At 37.4% G+C, this 14,885-nt stretch overlaps 1 protein-coding gene across 1 annotated transcript; it reads right to left on the bottom strand.

Moving 5' to 3' along the window:
* Positions 1–5,575: 5,575 nt before the first annotated feature.
* LOC131889206 (carbonic anhydrase 2-like) lies at positions 5,576–11,438 on the bottom strand. Its single transcript, XM_059238242.1, has 7 exons — positions 11,365–11,438; positions 10,304–10,351; positions 10,053–10,232; positions 9,836–9,980; positions 9,633–9,768; positions 5,955–6,149; positions 5,576–5,883 (listed from the first exon to the last, which is right to left on the bottom strand). The coding sequence occupies exons 1-7, from the start codon at positions 11,384–11,386 to the stop codon at positions 5,773–5,775; spliced, it is 837 nt and encodes a 278-aa protein (XP_059094225.1). The 5' UTR covers positions 11,387–11,438; the 3' UTR covers positions 5,576–5,772.
* Between the last annotated feature and the right edge of the window lie 3,447 nt (positions 11,439–14,885).

Consider the following 14,885-nt stretch of genomic DNA (forward strand, 5'->3'; position numbering starts at 1 on the left):
TGCAAGCAATAGTATATGAATGACAAAATGACCTGCTCTTTCAAGCGGCAAGGACTTTACGGTCGCAATGAAGTACCGAACACATATCCTTCTACTTCGATGAATGTTTCGGTAATTTTTCTAAAAAACGACATAGAGCCCTTTTTCGTTTCGTTTTTTTCGGCTTTGTATTTTTCAAAAAATATATACCTACTTTAAGCGTCAAGTTTGAGATTTAGTGATGCAGTATGTTGTGTTTTCTGTAAAAATATAATAATGCCAAAAATTATATATTTAATGAAACCTCTTTTCAACGCAATTTGCGCGTTTTCTTCAGTAAGCATTTGATAGTCGATAAACTAGTTTTATGCCAGTTTTCGTGGCAAAATCTGAAAAATAACAATTCAGGATAACTTTTGATCCTATTTTTGTAATTCTGTTTTTAAATACTGCTTCAATATGGCCTTTTTGGGAATAAACGTTCTCTAAATATTTCATCTCTAAACTTTAAATATTTTTGCAGTCTCTACTTATAAAAAGATAATCCTTATCAAGTAGCATCACTCGACTCAAGGCATCTGAACCAGAAGTCCAGCTCATCCCGGTATTTCATCATGTAGATGCTGCTCATTGGTATTAAATGCTTCTGTCTCAGTTTCAGGAGTTATTTGTCGTGCATGCTTTCCAACCAAACAGTTTAAAATTTAGTAGCGAAATCAGAAGGAGCAAAATTCGAGAAATTCGTTCCATTTTTTACGAATGAGAAGCTTGATGACAATCCATCCGCTCACACTTCATTGTCATTATGCTTGTTCTACTTGCATTTTTCATTCGTCTAAGAGATGAGTTTGTTCGTGGAAGAATTCATACTTTTTTTAAAACCAATCATTGTAGTGCTTCCTTAATCATCGGCAGACCTCAAACAAGGATTAAACTTGGCAGATTTTTTTGGATGGGAATTTTTTTGTCTCTGTATTCTGTTAGAGACTTTGTTTGAGATGTCAAAAAGAGAAAAATAACGCCGAAGTGATACAGGTTATTGATATTTGTATACCCGTCATCGTCTTTTTAGTTTCTTCAGACCAAAAATCAATGTTTGCGCCTAAACATCAATCATGTTCAAAGTCTAAGTTTTAACACCTATCCCTATTCTTGGTTCTTCTTCTTTAACACTGCTTTTGTTTTTTGCGCCAATTTTTTCCTTTAGGTTGTTTCATTGCACATGTTGCTGCATCTTCTGAATGGAACTACGACGGTGAGTTTTTTCTCGCAAATGCCTTTTCAAATTCTAATGATGAGCTTTGATTTATTTCATTCCATAACAGCTTTCATCATTGATCTCGTGTCCAGATACCGATTCCTGGTGCGCTAGTTTCCCAATTTGTTGTCCAACGTCTATGAGACAGTCTTCAATTGACATCAAACCTGACCAAGAAAGTAAGCTTTCCGCCCCTTAAGGCCACCATCTCAGCATTTGGTCCATTAATGGGCACAGTCACGAATAATGGACACACTAGTAAGGGAAAGTCCTCTAACCCATCCTAATCCCATCGTTCCAACCTCTTTCTATTTTCTAGTTCGATTTGAAGTGAATCAAAACGAGTCTGCATCGATAATTTCGGGTTGTCCTCTTCGACAGAATACGCATAAACTAATTCAATTTCATCTTCATTGGGGCAGTTCTAAGGATGTGGGATCCGAGTATAGCTTAGACGGGGAATTGTAGATTAATATTGCTGTCGAACCAGGCAACTAATTTTGTCTAGCTTTGATTTGAAATTGATGTTCGGAACGAGAAACGAAGCACGTGGTTGCTTGTTATACAAACTTTCTAAATTATGCTAAGTGGAAAATCAAATAAACTTAATGCAAAGGCATCTTTTAATTGAATTGTATTAACTTTGTATAGAATTTGACGCAACAAATTATAAAACTTTTTCTCTCTTAAGCTTCCCGGCCGGAGATTCATTTAGTCCACCAGAACACAAAGTTTGATGACATCGCTGTTATTCTTGCCAAGCCCAAGGGCCTAGCTGTTTTTGGAATATTCATGGACAGGAAATTGGGACGTAATGAGGCTTTGCGGGTGAGTAAAAGAAATTATCCTTTTGTAAGTTTAAGCACTACTATGATCAATTTTCACATCTAGTACTGAAATTTCTGGCGAAAATAATAAAAATAGTGATTTATGATATCTGGGAATCAAACCTTTTCAATTTTTCTAAATTTTCAAAACTGCGGGACCTGCCTTTTAATATTTTGCCGTTTTTTGAAGTAAATATTATCTCAGTATTTCACCTCTTCAAGTTGAATACTTCCGAGTCTCTAGTGATGAGAGTTCTAATTTATCAATTAATAGTAACGCAACTACACAAATAACTTCATTGATTTTTTTTACCGAGGAATCTAGTCCAATTTCTTTACGCATACTCTTTATCATCAAACTTTATGCATGAGTTGTTCAAACAACAAACAACTTTAATGCCATTGTTGTCGCAGCCTATCATGCTATAGAACCATCAGTAATGAAATGACCACCATGTGATGAAATGAATTATCGAAATTAAATAAAATGTACCAGAAAACTTGGAAAGACATGGCATTAGCCAATTCCCAAGTAATGAGTAATCATTAATCAAAAAGGCTATTGTAAAGAACACCCTGTGTTTGATGTGAGAATATCAGAGTTGCATTTGAGGATAGTTAATGGTTTCCCAACATACCACCACTAATGTTATGTCATTGAAAAAGTAAATCAACTCTAGTAACAACCTCATGTGATTATTTAATTGATGGTAACAGTAATCCATTGATATTTTTGGACTTTCGATGTTGCTGAATGTCTCATGCAAAGTTGTCAGGATTTCTTGTTTCATAGATGTTCAGTTGGAAAACATCACTGTTAACGCATTAACGCCAAATGCAATTTAGGGTGTTAATTATCTTTCTTGACAAAGATGCCAGAACAAAAGTTAGCACAGGGTGTACTAACGCTTTGTTTCTTTTTTTTGCCTCGAGATGTCTCATTATGAAACAAGCAGTCCGTATTGTTCGGTATATCTATTGTTCAAATGATTATTTTGCAACCTATGTTTGGTGATTTTGGTTGATTTATCCCTTCTTTTTCCATTAGCTTTCATAGATGTGTATCTTTTAGCAATACTGGCAATAAAAAAACGTATTCGGTTTGTGTTTAAACGGGTCGGCACCATTATATTGGGATATTCCAATAGCGATCATATTAGTACAAAGAGTTAGGGGTTAATCCGCACGTGATCCGGCTCAAGTACAAAGAAAGTGATAGAAAAAGGCTAGGGAGATGCACAAGGAAGCACTTTTAATCAATATAAGCACATCCTCGATTGGCAAAATAAATCTTGTCATAACGTGTGTCAGTATGGATTGCTTCAATGTTCGTGCCAAGACATTGGTAAGATATTTGACCTAAGAATAAAAAAAAAACTTCCAAATTCATTTGTATCTAGCGCTTGACCATTTCTACGTTGTTCCACTCATTCCCTTGTACCAACAGACGAAACAATAGCCATTATTTTGCACATTTATTCATCAGTATACGTAGAATTTGAAACACGATAACACTAGTACATTGTTTCTTGGGATCATGCGATTCAGCATCAAAAACCTCGAAATATCGAGCTTTTTGGTCGGTCAAAGGGTTGGACCACGTTTTCCAGGGTTAGACTTCAAGGACGTACCTGGTAGGAGGACGTGGGAGATGGTCGAGTTCCAGCCGCCTGAGCATACTTTCCTCACTCGGGCTTCTCTGCAGCCTCCCTTCACACCAACCGTCCAGTAATCCATAGCACCTTGTTTGTTTCAGAATGTACAAGGTAATGATCATTGTCATACCAATGAAACAGAATTGTACTGCCGGATCATTGTTTGGATCTTGCTCCATGTTGATCCTTATATCGATCACAAGTTGAAACTGTATCAGATGTTGGAAAGTGATAGGTTTTATATCCCAGGAGGTTTTGGGCTGACACACCACGCTGCCAGGGCATGTCCTCCTTTTGTGAACTGAATTGTTGAGAGCACGTTTTTGACAGGAGACGGTTGTTGGTGGGTCAGTGATGGCGCGACCAAAATAATTACAGCGTCCTAGCTAAATTGGAACTGTACTCATAAGTAGGTCGTGTTCTTTCCGTTGGAATCAAATAATCTGATGTGATATCACAGAAAAGAAAATGACTAGTGTTTGTTCAATGCACATGAAAAAGTGAAGAGGGGAATGACAGACAATACATAATCAGGAGGGTAGCGGTAAATGATGAAAATATTGGCTATTGCAGTAGGGTTGGCGGGTCAAATTAAACAGATCCTTTATCAGCTCCCGACGTTGGTGGTATTTGGCGGGGGCCGGACAAAGATGAGTGGCCACGAATGCTCCAAAGGGATGTCTGGCAAAGGACAATAGGAATTTAACAAGTCCTAGACCGGAAAGGACAACCTGTAACCGGACATCAGCTCCGGAAAGGTCAGGTTCCCAACACTGTCGAACACTTATTGGGATACATTCAATAGGTAAAACTTAATCATGCTTCTTTTATTTTCAGCAATATGATATTTGATATATTATTGGTATTAAGTGCTACTTGTTCAGGCGAGAACCAATGAACGAACTCATGAAATATGCTGATTACGTTATTAGACATCAATTGGTTGGCTCCCCATTTTTTCAAGTTGGTGACAAAGGGATATATGGGTTCGTAATAATCCATTTACTGTACACAGTTAGATGCCTTGACTGGATTCAAGGCATGAATGACTTAGTAGCCACATTCTTGTCATAGTTCCAATGGGGTTGGATACATGTGACACGGTCATTATTTCGGTGGACGAAAGCAATGCCCTCGTAATGAGATAGCTCATGGAAGCACTCACTGCAAAAGTATGTTGTATGGTATTCCGTTCGTGTCTCCTTTGCACAAAATACAGGTGCAGATGTTGAAGTCGATCCCAGTAGGAGAGTTCAGACATTTCTGAGATCTGCAAATTCTCTCGCCAACTAGACAAGGACACCAAAATCAATGAGTCGTAGTCAAGATGGGGTTGCACAATCGATTTGTAGATGGTAACCACAGCACATGTATCCCTAGTCTTGAAGGTGCGTAAGGCCCGGTCTGCCATCTGAGTATATAGGATCTTACTCGGATTTGAGCCAGGTCACGACAGACCTCATGAAGTTTTAGTCTCCGCAATGGAGCTGCCATGAATTTGAAGTCTGAGATAACTTGAGACTGAGATGCCTCAAAGCATCTTCGAATTTGTTTATAAGGCACATTGGGGGTCTGTATTAGACGACTAAGGTAAGGTCTAAGCACTTAATGTCACATGCAATAAGTTCTACGTCACCATTGCCATAGGATGAGTGAGACACAAGATAGTCGTCTTCAATGTAGTTTGTACTTTAGTACTGTTCCACATGTAAGACACCCAATACTGTAAAAGTTATGCCATACCTTATATAGGACTTAGGCCAAGAAGGAAACAAGTACATTGTACCTAGGTGACGGGTTAGTCGGTTAAAAAGATAATCATAGGAAAACCCTGTAGTGAAATAAGATGTCGCAAATTCAGTGAATATTTCTTTATTTTTAAACATTCACAAGTACTTGCAGAAAACCGGATTAGAATGCGGGCAGTCCAGACGCAAATCATAGTTCCTTCTCTCTTCGGTGTTTCTTTCAAATCAAATCCAAAACAAACCCATTGAAATGAAAAACCGAATCTCTATCAAATAAATCAAGACGATAGAAAGTCTCAAAGTCTTTACACATTGGCCCTTATATACAAGGTTTGTTGGTTGTTCTGAAGAGCGCGGTAATTGTTGACCAATCGTGCTTTGTTGGTAGTTTCTCTGAGCAATCGGATGAACTTTAGCTGAAAACAGACATGTGAACATTTGAATTATACTTTATCGAGGAAACTTATAGATTTTCTCATTTTGTTACGTCTGTGCGGCCAATTGAAATCGGCGTAAGTAGATTGATCCATGTAACAGATTCATTGCACCCAGGAGTCGTGAGGGATCCCTTATAAGTGGTGTATTTTTCCAGGTTCACGTTTCCAAGCATCTCTTCCAAGTTCAAAGTCACTAGGACTTCAGTGTTTGGTGTCCGAATATCTCTAACAGCTTCAACAATGGGCTGTAGAGGAGAAAAAATGGTTCATGTAAACATCTTGGAAAGTGTAAAATAGATCACCGTTGGACATTTTCTTGGAGAGAAAATAAAGCAAAATGGAAAAAAACATGAAAATATTGAAGACAGCATATCGAATGTGTTTTTATAACATTACATTTTTCTACGTAATTTTACTTTCCGCACTTTATAACGTCCACATTGTCCGTTGTCAGTGTCTTATTTTACCAGGTAGGAATAATAGGTCCCATAAAGAAAATTTTCTATTCTAGGGTGCCACTATCGGACATTATTTATTCCAATATAAGAAGAATTCTTTCTTACGTCACCTACGTAAGGATCAGGGCCAGTCTCAAGATTCTTTCTCATAATTTCTTTGTCAAATTGAGTTTGTATTATAAAAAGGTGACTACTTTGTGCAGAGCAACTACCCGTCATTCATTAGGTGTTAATTTGGCAAAGTAAAGAAGCTCAGTTTTAATCTTAAATAGTGGAAAATTTTATTGGTTACGTCGAGAGGAGCTAGCCTGAGGACTTGAAGGTGACCAGATTCCCAATTTAGTTTGCAAGCCAAATGCGGAATATTGTCAGAATGTGTGACAGATTGCCCGTAACAGTCGTATGATATCTCACTAGATGGTTCTTCTTATGTATTTTTTATTTAAAGACGCTGAAATGCTTTAATTGTGCTCTTTTCATGCTCCACAAGTTTGAGGAAAGCATTACTGGTAGGATGAAATAAATAACCATGGGAGGTTGCGGCTAGGGCTACCAATTTACATTTTCAGTGGCATGGCATATGGCACGACTAGCGGAATATCCGAAACCTGTTAGTCACAAAAAGTAACCCTGATTTTTCTTCGATCAAACCAGGGTTACCTTTTAATTTCAAGCGAACCTTTTACGGTACTCATGGCTTTAGTTGTCTACCACGAATTTTGTTTAGCTTGTGCAGCGAGTGAGTGACCAGCAGTAAGAGTGCTGATCAAGAAGTGGTAGTGTTTCTGAGCTATTTGACAGAAAACAACAATAATGCGTGTGGCTCTTCTGTCTGTTTTATTTTTGGTTGAACTTTTAAGTCTTATTTTCTTTATCATAGGAGTGGACAAACCTTTTTTTTTTTGCTCCTCTCTCCTCTTTTCGTGACTGAAGAAAAGTCATGTTTTTCTAGAAAAAATATGTATCAACTTTCTCTCAGAAAAGTAGGAGCTTATAACTTTACCTCAACTAATTCAGTAATTTGATTTTATTTTATCTATTCATAGGACAGATGACAAAGAGGCAAATGAAATGGAACGCAAACTCAAACATATTATAAAATTGAAATTGTAAGTGGAAACAGGATCTTTTTCGCAAGTATTAAATATCAAGGTTCTATGTTAGGGCTGGTTATTTCTTCATCAATGCCTTCTGGTATTGTTCCTCAGTTTTGTAACTGTAATTACAATACCAAATTTAAAAGTTATAATTGTTATTCAGATGATCAAACCATAGGGTAACTATATCTTTTTCAAAAATGAAAACATCCAGTATATGATTATTCAAAGAAGTGAGGGGATAGGAAAGAACACTTTCACAACCATTTTTTACTTCCTTTGATGGTTTGTGAAATAAAAAGAGCAACTCGGCAGAACCCTCATTTCATCAGGCCAAGTGCATGGTAGGAATTAGACTACAGATTAAGATCAATGCGAATTATATGGGGATGGTTTGGTTCTCTTATTGGTCAATTTACTGGTCAACACACTGCTGTTGTGCCAAAATTCTGTTGTAGACAGTTAGAGTCATGAGTACCCCTTTTACCTTATGTTGAAACGACTGGCACTTAGATTTTCCTAGCTTTCTGGCAATCCTAATTTTGAAAATTTATTTGATCCCATCACCGGAAAGCATCAAATTGTGGAGAAAACAGTGTCTCCAAACAGTTGTCAAGAAAAGCGCTAGCTGTTTGGAATCAGACTCAAAAGATCACACTATTTGAAGCCTTATTGTGCAACAAAATGGGTAAAGCATTGCTTTTTCGTGGGTATATTAATTTTTTGACATTTTTATCATTTCAGATGCCATTCACCCACAGTTTCACGTAACGTTTTTATCCTTTTGAGAAGCTTTTGACATCAAAAAGTTTATTTCTATTTTTTACATGTGAAGCATCTCCAAGAATGAGTTATAAAAGCTGGAGAAAAAAACTCCAGTAAACTCTCAGGGCAAAAAGCGCAAAACTGATACAAAAACGCGAGATTTTGAGACTCTGACTGTGGTCTAGCAGTAGCAACAGGGCTGGCTAAATTAGCGTGGTGGCATTTTACTGTCACATTATTTCTTAGGGGGTGGCTCTCAATCGTGACATTCTGAGCAATGAATTTTATGCCTTCACGGGAATGAGTAAGAAATTCTTGAATTAGATCAATGTCAATTAGCAAATGTTCATTTGCCCGTTTCATACACTTGCTACATCGTGGCAAAACTGACTTGTTTCCGTGCAGATCATTTCAGACTTGTATTTTCCTTGTTTAAGGTCAGATCAATATTCAAACGTCCTTCGAGACTAGTATACATTTTGGTTATTTTTTGAGGTTAGATTCGTGCCTTTACCATATACTGCAAAATAAAGAGTTCAATCATCACATAAAAATATTTTACTGACCCTAATAGGCTTCCAAACTCAAAAATATCATTTCCTGGTTGAAATTCACTCCAGGCCAATTTGGCACTGATTAAAGAGCTTCGGGATAGGACTTATTGTTTCATTAAAGTTATTTTATAGAACTCATTTACAGCCCCAGAATAAAGTGCTGATCTTCAGTGGAACATTGAAGGAACCCGTGAGAGAAGAAGGTGTTTCATTGTTTTGACAAGCCTGGATCGTAGAGGGCTCAAATCACTACAATTGACCCTAAAATCAGATTGAGGAAGAAGACCATGGACACTTTTGAATATTTAAAGTAAAAGATACCCAATCTTCTCAGTTTATCCCAATACAGTAGCACTGCAATTCTCACATTGTTCCTGCTTGCCGTGTATGGCAAAAGCTCAAGCTTTTCCTAAAAATGCAACAAGAACCCCAATACTTTTCAAATAAAAAGAGTAATTATGAACATACTTGTTTTTTTAGCCCAAGTCTCTCCACCCAGAGAATTAGATGAGATAAAGCACCCAGAGTAATAAAATGTTATCAAGAAACGTGTTAGGGTATTATTTTGGTGGTCTCGCTTAGGAGACAATTTTGAGGGCTTTTGATTTTAAAGATTTTGAAATAACGAAATATCTTGAAACCTTTGTTGGCAACCAACAATTCAAGATTTTGCAAACTTGGTTTTGTGTTGTCTTTTTTCGAGTCTTTTGCATTTAAACAAGCTCATTTCTTTGCGTTTCAGAATTTTTATTGTTCTTGAAAAAAATTTTTTGTGATTATTTAGTCCTCAAAAAGAACTGTTTATTCCGAGCCCTGCTTATAACTTTTGACCAGAAGTTGGATTGTCGTCTCACCTGGAAAATTACGGATTTGGCTTCTTCCACCTCTATGAAAATTCCTACGACAGCCAACCCATCAGATTTTCCTGCTGCTTCCGCCAGGCTGTTATATTTCTTATTGTAATGAACGAAATGGACCTCTGCCGGAAAACTGATGATAAGAGCATTGATTCAATCATTTCAGAATCGTAACAAAGAGTTCAAAATGGAAATCTCACAATTTTCCGTTAAGAGCATGCTCAGATCCGGTCCTTTGGGTTCGTCCCCAATGGAAATGAAATTGGGCTAACTGGTAAGTATCCGAGCCAAGGGGTCCTTTCGCGAGTTCTATATTGTTCTTGCTCGTATCAACGCTCCATTGAACTGTCGGAAAAAATCAAATCAAAAAATGTTCTCCTTATTATGAAAAAAAAATGGACGAAAGACGAAGTTTACCTGTGTGACCATTATTTGATAATATTCCTTCCACAGCACTTGGAGGTCCATCAGTCTCAAAAGTTACTTCAAATGTTGGATAGCTCTGGGGGACAGCGTTGCTTTCAATGATGTCAATCGGAGATTGTCGAACGGATGAGGGACAACAAGTCGGAAAACTGTCACACCACTGGGAAGTATCTGGACAGGACAACAATTCATATTTGATTTGATAAGAAATTCGATTGCTAGAAGATGATTTTGCTTCAAACCTCTGTAGTCCCAATCTGGAGATGCGTGCGTGGAAGCAAGACAAGCACCTATACGAGAGAAGCAAGTGTTTATCAGGCAAGTATGCACCCCATGGTTGCCAATCTGGCAAACTGAGCCGTCAGTTAGAGGCCAGTATGGCCTTTGAAATGATATCCTAGTACCCTGAATGACTTCTAAAGTGGTATCCTGAAAAATTGCCTGGCGTGCTGTTTGGCATTAACATTTCAAGGCTGAAATGAATCAATTTGAATTGCCTTTGTTCTTTAACTGAAATCAAACTAGCTTTGGATCTTCTAAGTCTTTTTATGTCTTTTTCAATGAATTATCAATCGAAGTGGAGCGTTGAGGGCTCGATTTGCATTTTTTCTCTCCGAAGGCGGGATTCGAACCCTCGACCTCTGGGGAACCATGTCGTGCCTCTATTTGATTCTGGTTACAATTTCATCTCATGTGCTTTTACCAAATTTTGACGCAAATATAGAGTAATTATTAGCTTTTGAAGTGCAATTAAAATTCAGGGTGCTTGAATTTCAGTTCGGTGTCTTGAGACAATCATGGGCCTCATCCTCGTTGAGCTTCAAATTAGTCCTATTCCGGCGTCCGAGTTCATTTCAAACCCGACAATCCTGATATACAGGCACGTAAGCTATACGCAAATCCACTGAAAATAAATTTCTTATGTGAGTCAACAATGTGGGCCACAATTGGCTTATCAAGTTTTGTCATTCAGAGGAATGGTTTTTTTTTCACCATCTAAAAGAAAACTGTTGCAGCGCTGGTTTTCCGAAAAAAGAAAATAAGTTTTTGGATCATTCAAGATTGATAAGAAGGAAAGAAAAAGGACTCAGAATTGACCATCGTGCAGAAAATTGCTTTATCAATGGAAAAATTGCCAAGATTACACTAACAAATAAACTAACAAGGGTATTCTGCAACTGCACGGCCAATAAGTAAACGTGATTCGTTTTATGCTTTAACATTTCATCGAGGTCTTGTCTTGCGAGATGAAGACAAATTGAAAATGCAATTGAATCAATTGAAACAAACAAGATGATCTTACCCAAGATAAGGAGTAACAACATGGTTTAGAATATTAGAGAAACAACTTTCCCGGATGCCTAAACACAAGTGAAGTTCTGTAAGGATTTGGCCCGCTTTTATTCTAAATTCAACCAATTGTTCACAGGTGTGTGGAGACAAATCTTTGGAAATTTAGACAGGCAAACGAAAATAAAAACATTCGTTTTACAGTTCCACATTCGTGAACCAGATCATAAAACTTTCCACAGCTGAGCCAAATATTGCTACATTTTGCGTACGAAGTGACTTATCCTTTACTGCGCAAAGTTTAATCCAATTTCACTGTTGTCTCTAAAATATTTTGTAACTGCCAGACACTGGGTGGGTTGGCGATTTCAATTTCATTCAGTCATTCTTTTATAACAATGATCGCCTCTCCCGAGTTCATTAGCTATACTTGCCAAAGTTCATTTGCTTAACAAGTTCTTGTGATCGTGGTTCAAGAGACATCTATTTTTCTCTTCCGTTCTGTGACCATATCCCAAGTTGTTCTTGTCTAATCTTCCCGAAGCATTCCAAAGATAAAACCTAGACAGTTGCCATGGTTTGTGGAATATTGTTTAAAAGTTCGATTTTGCAAAGCCACATAACCTATTTGAATGAGGGTAATATATAAGATTTATTTTGTCTAGGAGCGATAACAATCATAAATATTGATAACACTATGTCTGAAATAGTTCTTTTTTATCGTAACTAGACATCACAAAAAATAGGTTTGCTTTTTTTTCACGGGCTTTTCTAACCACTGCAGGGAATGTAATACCCTATGCTATTAAAGTAAGATGTTATAATTCATATATTTATTACCTTTCAATTTTTTATGATTTTTGGTCTACCAACGAGTTCGAGTTGGCAGACCGAGCTAGTCCTTGAATATTATAGGGTTGATCTGGAATGCTACTTAAGAATATTTCCAAGTCTGACTTGAAAGATGCTACCTCAATCCTTAAGTTACAAAGTAACCCTTCAACCTTCACCATTTACTTCCTATAGCCGCCTTACGCTGCACGAAATATGTTTTACGTCCTACACTTCCGAGGGCGCTTTGTAATTCAGCCTCTGCCAAATAAATGGCCGATTGGGCCAATTCCTTTTTATTGAATTATGATGCGTTTGTGTTATTTTTGGCTAATTCTATCAAAATCTTATTTATAATTAATGCCCCGGGTCACATAATGTCCGGAAAAGAAATTGCGTTCAAGGCAAGGCAAGGCAAGAGCAGTTTATTTAGCAATCTACCGTGCGTCTTCCCGTTTTCTTTGGGCGGTGTGACGTTGCAAATAAGGGCCCTTATCATGAATGAAGCCACTTATCCAATCGAGAACCTTGCCTTGGATTCCATTGTCATGAAGTCTATTCAACAAAAGGCCATGATCTACTTTATCAAAGGTCTTGGCGAAATCAAGATACACAACATCAACTGACTCGTGCCTCTCAGTGCCTTCACTGATGAGCAAATATGCTCTAAAATGGGCTTTGAACCCATGCTGATCAGAAGGAAGAGCTTCATGTGCATCAAAAAACTCTACAAGTTTGAGCCTCATGACCTTTTCAAACACTTTCGCGATGTTCGAACTGAGGGAAAGCGGCCTATTTGTAGATATTGTAGAGCGAGCGACTTATCTCCCCGTTTAAAAAGTGGAACAACATAAGCCAACTTCGGAGAGGATAGAAACCTATCTTGTTATCAGTCCATGATTTCTCATATCATAGACATTCAAACAAAAAACCATATGAATATCAAGAACCTCCTGACGTTCGACCGAAAAAGATCTTTATTTGCGTATCGAATGATTGAACGGTTGGAAATGATAAGGAAGCATCAAAAGAAAATAGAACTCCCAGGTTGTTCCAACGGCAAGCAGCGAGTGGGGTAGAAAAACGACCACAACTTGACGAAAGTTACGAAAACATCCCATAACTGAACAAAAAGGACCAAAACCGCCAAAGTGTGTATCTTCTTAACCATCCAATTCTTAGAAGTGCGACAACGTATTTAGGAACTGACAGTCATAAAACATTCAACACACAACTGTTGTCTTCAAGAAGATCAATCACTGATATAGTGTACTAGCTGTCAAGAGCAAAAATGCTTTCGATATCATCGTATCATCAATAGGGTTATAAATAAGGGACGTACTAGTGTGTTAAGGCTCGAAGTAGAACAACTTAATGGAACAGGTTGACTGTTTCAGTTCCTTTCAAACACGGGAAGCAATGAAAATGAGGATGGAAATGACCTGAACTAAACATGGGCAACTTTGCATATTGGGGATGGGATGTATCTTTAAATTACTTTTGAAATTGAATGACTGTCGTCAGTTTAGAATTAAAAGTGTCTAGAGTTTTCTTTAATCGTGTAAAAGTCAGGACTGGGTAAACGGATGTTGCTTTTTTGTTCGACGTCTGAAGAAATTTGAACTTAAAAAGATGAATTTACAGAATGACGCTAATACCTTCACAGTGGAGGGTCTTCTGTCTCAACTTGGTTCTCTTGCCACTTAATGGATAAGCTGAAAATTATGGTGAATATCATGAGATATATTTTGAAACAAAATTTGACAAACAACTTCCAAGATATTAGACATCTGAGAAATTGGATAAAATCCTTTGATTATTACCACAATCATGCCGGGGCAACCCCGTATCTTCATGTTGGTGTTGATTCACTTCGAAATTGTGACCAATTCTCCGATTTCATTGAATTTCATTAATTCAATGAAAGTCATCAATGTTATGAAAACGCATTGACGTTCTGAAACCTTTGTTACATTTTCGAATTGAAGAGTGAACTAGGCAAGAATCTTCTCTCTAGGTGTTGTGGGCTCAAACCCCGGAGCCGAAATTAGCCCTTTCGAGAGTCCAGGCTAGTAAGAACAATGAAGTCTTTCATTGTTTAATTACCTACCCTCAAATATTCGAAGGGAGTATGTAAGTGTTGATCCTGGAGCAGGATTTAAGTCCGACTTGGGTAAATTCTTGACCAAAATTCTTAATCAACACTATATCCAAGGGCTAGCCAGATACGCCAACTCTAATTCGTGGTTCGATCAGATAATATAGGAATTTAAAGTTAGGTAAAATGAGTTCTGTTTCGGCTTGAATTACTAGGAATTCCATTCCTAGTGGCGGTAAGGAAGTCTAAAACAAAGAATCAAAATGTTTAATTTGAAAAGAAACAACAGATGGTAATCCTCGAGGAAAACTCGGCAAGAAAAAAAAATATTTGTTTTCTTGTCCTTTCCAATAAACAATGAATTTGCTGAAAAATGTGTTACTTGATATTAAAGGCAAAAATAGCCCCCCCACTCGAACGTGTTGTTGCCTATTTTTTGGAAGGTTTACTGTCAGGAACACCATATTTATCTTCAGATTTTACCCAGCTCTAGTTTTTGTGCTAGAAAAAATAAAAGGGACAGAAACAACAAACCGGAACGCTTTTTGTTACCATAAAATCAACACATTTGGGTTGTTTTAAGCAACATAAAAATGACATGTTTT

This window comes from Tigriopus californicus, chromosome 10 (genome assembly GCF_007210705.1).
Source record: "Tigriopus californicus strain San Diego chromosome 10, Tcal_SD_v2.1, whole genome shotgun sequence".
NCBI lineage: Eukaryota > Metazoa > Arthropoda > Copepoda > Harpacticoida > Harpacticidae > Tigriopus > Tigriopus californicus.

Excerpts from the sequence above, each read along its gene's own strand:
- LOC131889206 (XM_059238242.1), bottom strand. The coding sequence starts at position 11,386 with ATGTTGTTACTCCTTATCTTGG. Across the intron at positions 9,981-10,052 it reads ATCAAATAATGGTCACACAG|TTCAATGGAGCGTTGATACG; the intron begins GTAAACTTCGTC and ends TTTTTCCGACAG. Across the intron at positions 9,769-9,835 it reads CATGCTCTTAACGGAAAATT|TTTTCCGGCAGAGGTCCATT; the intron begins GTGAGATTTCCA and ends TCTTATCATCAG.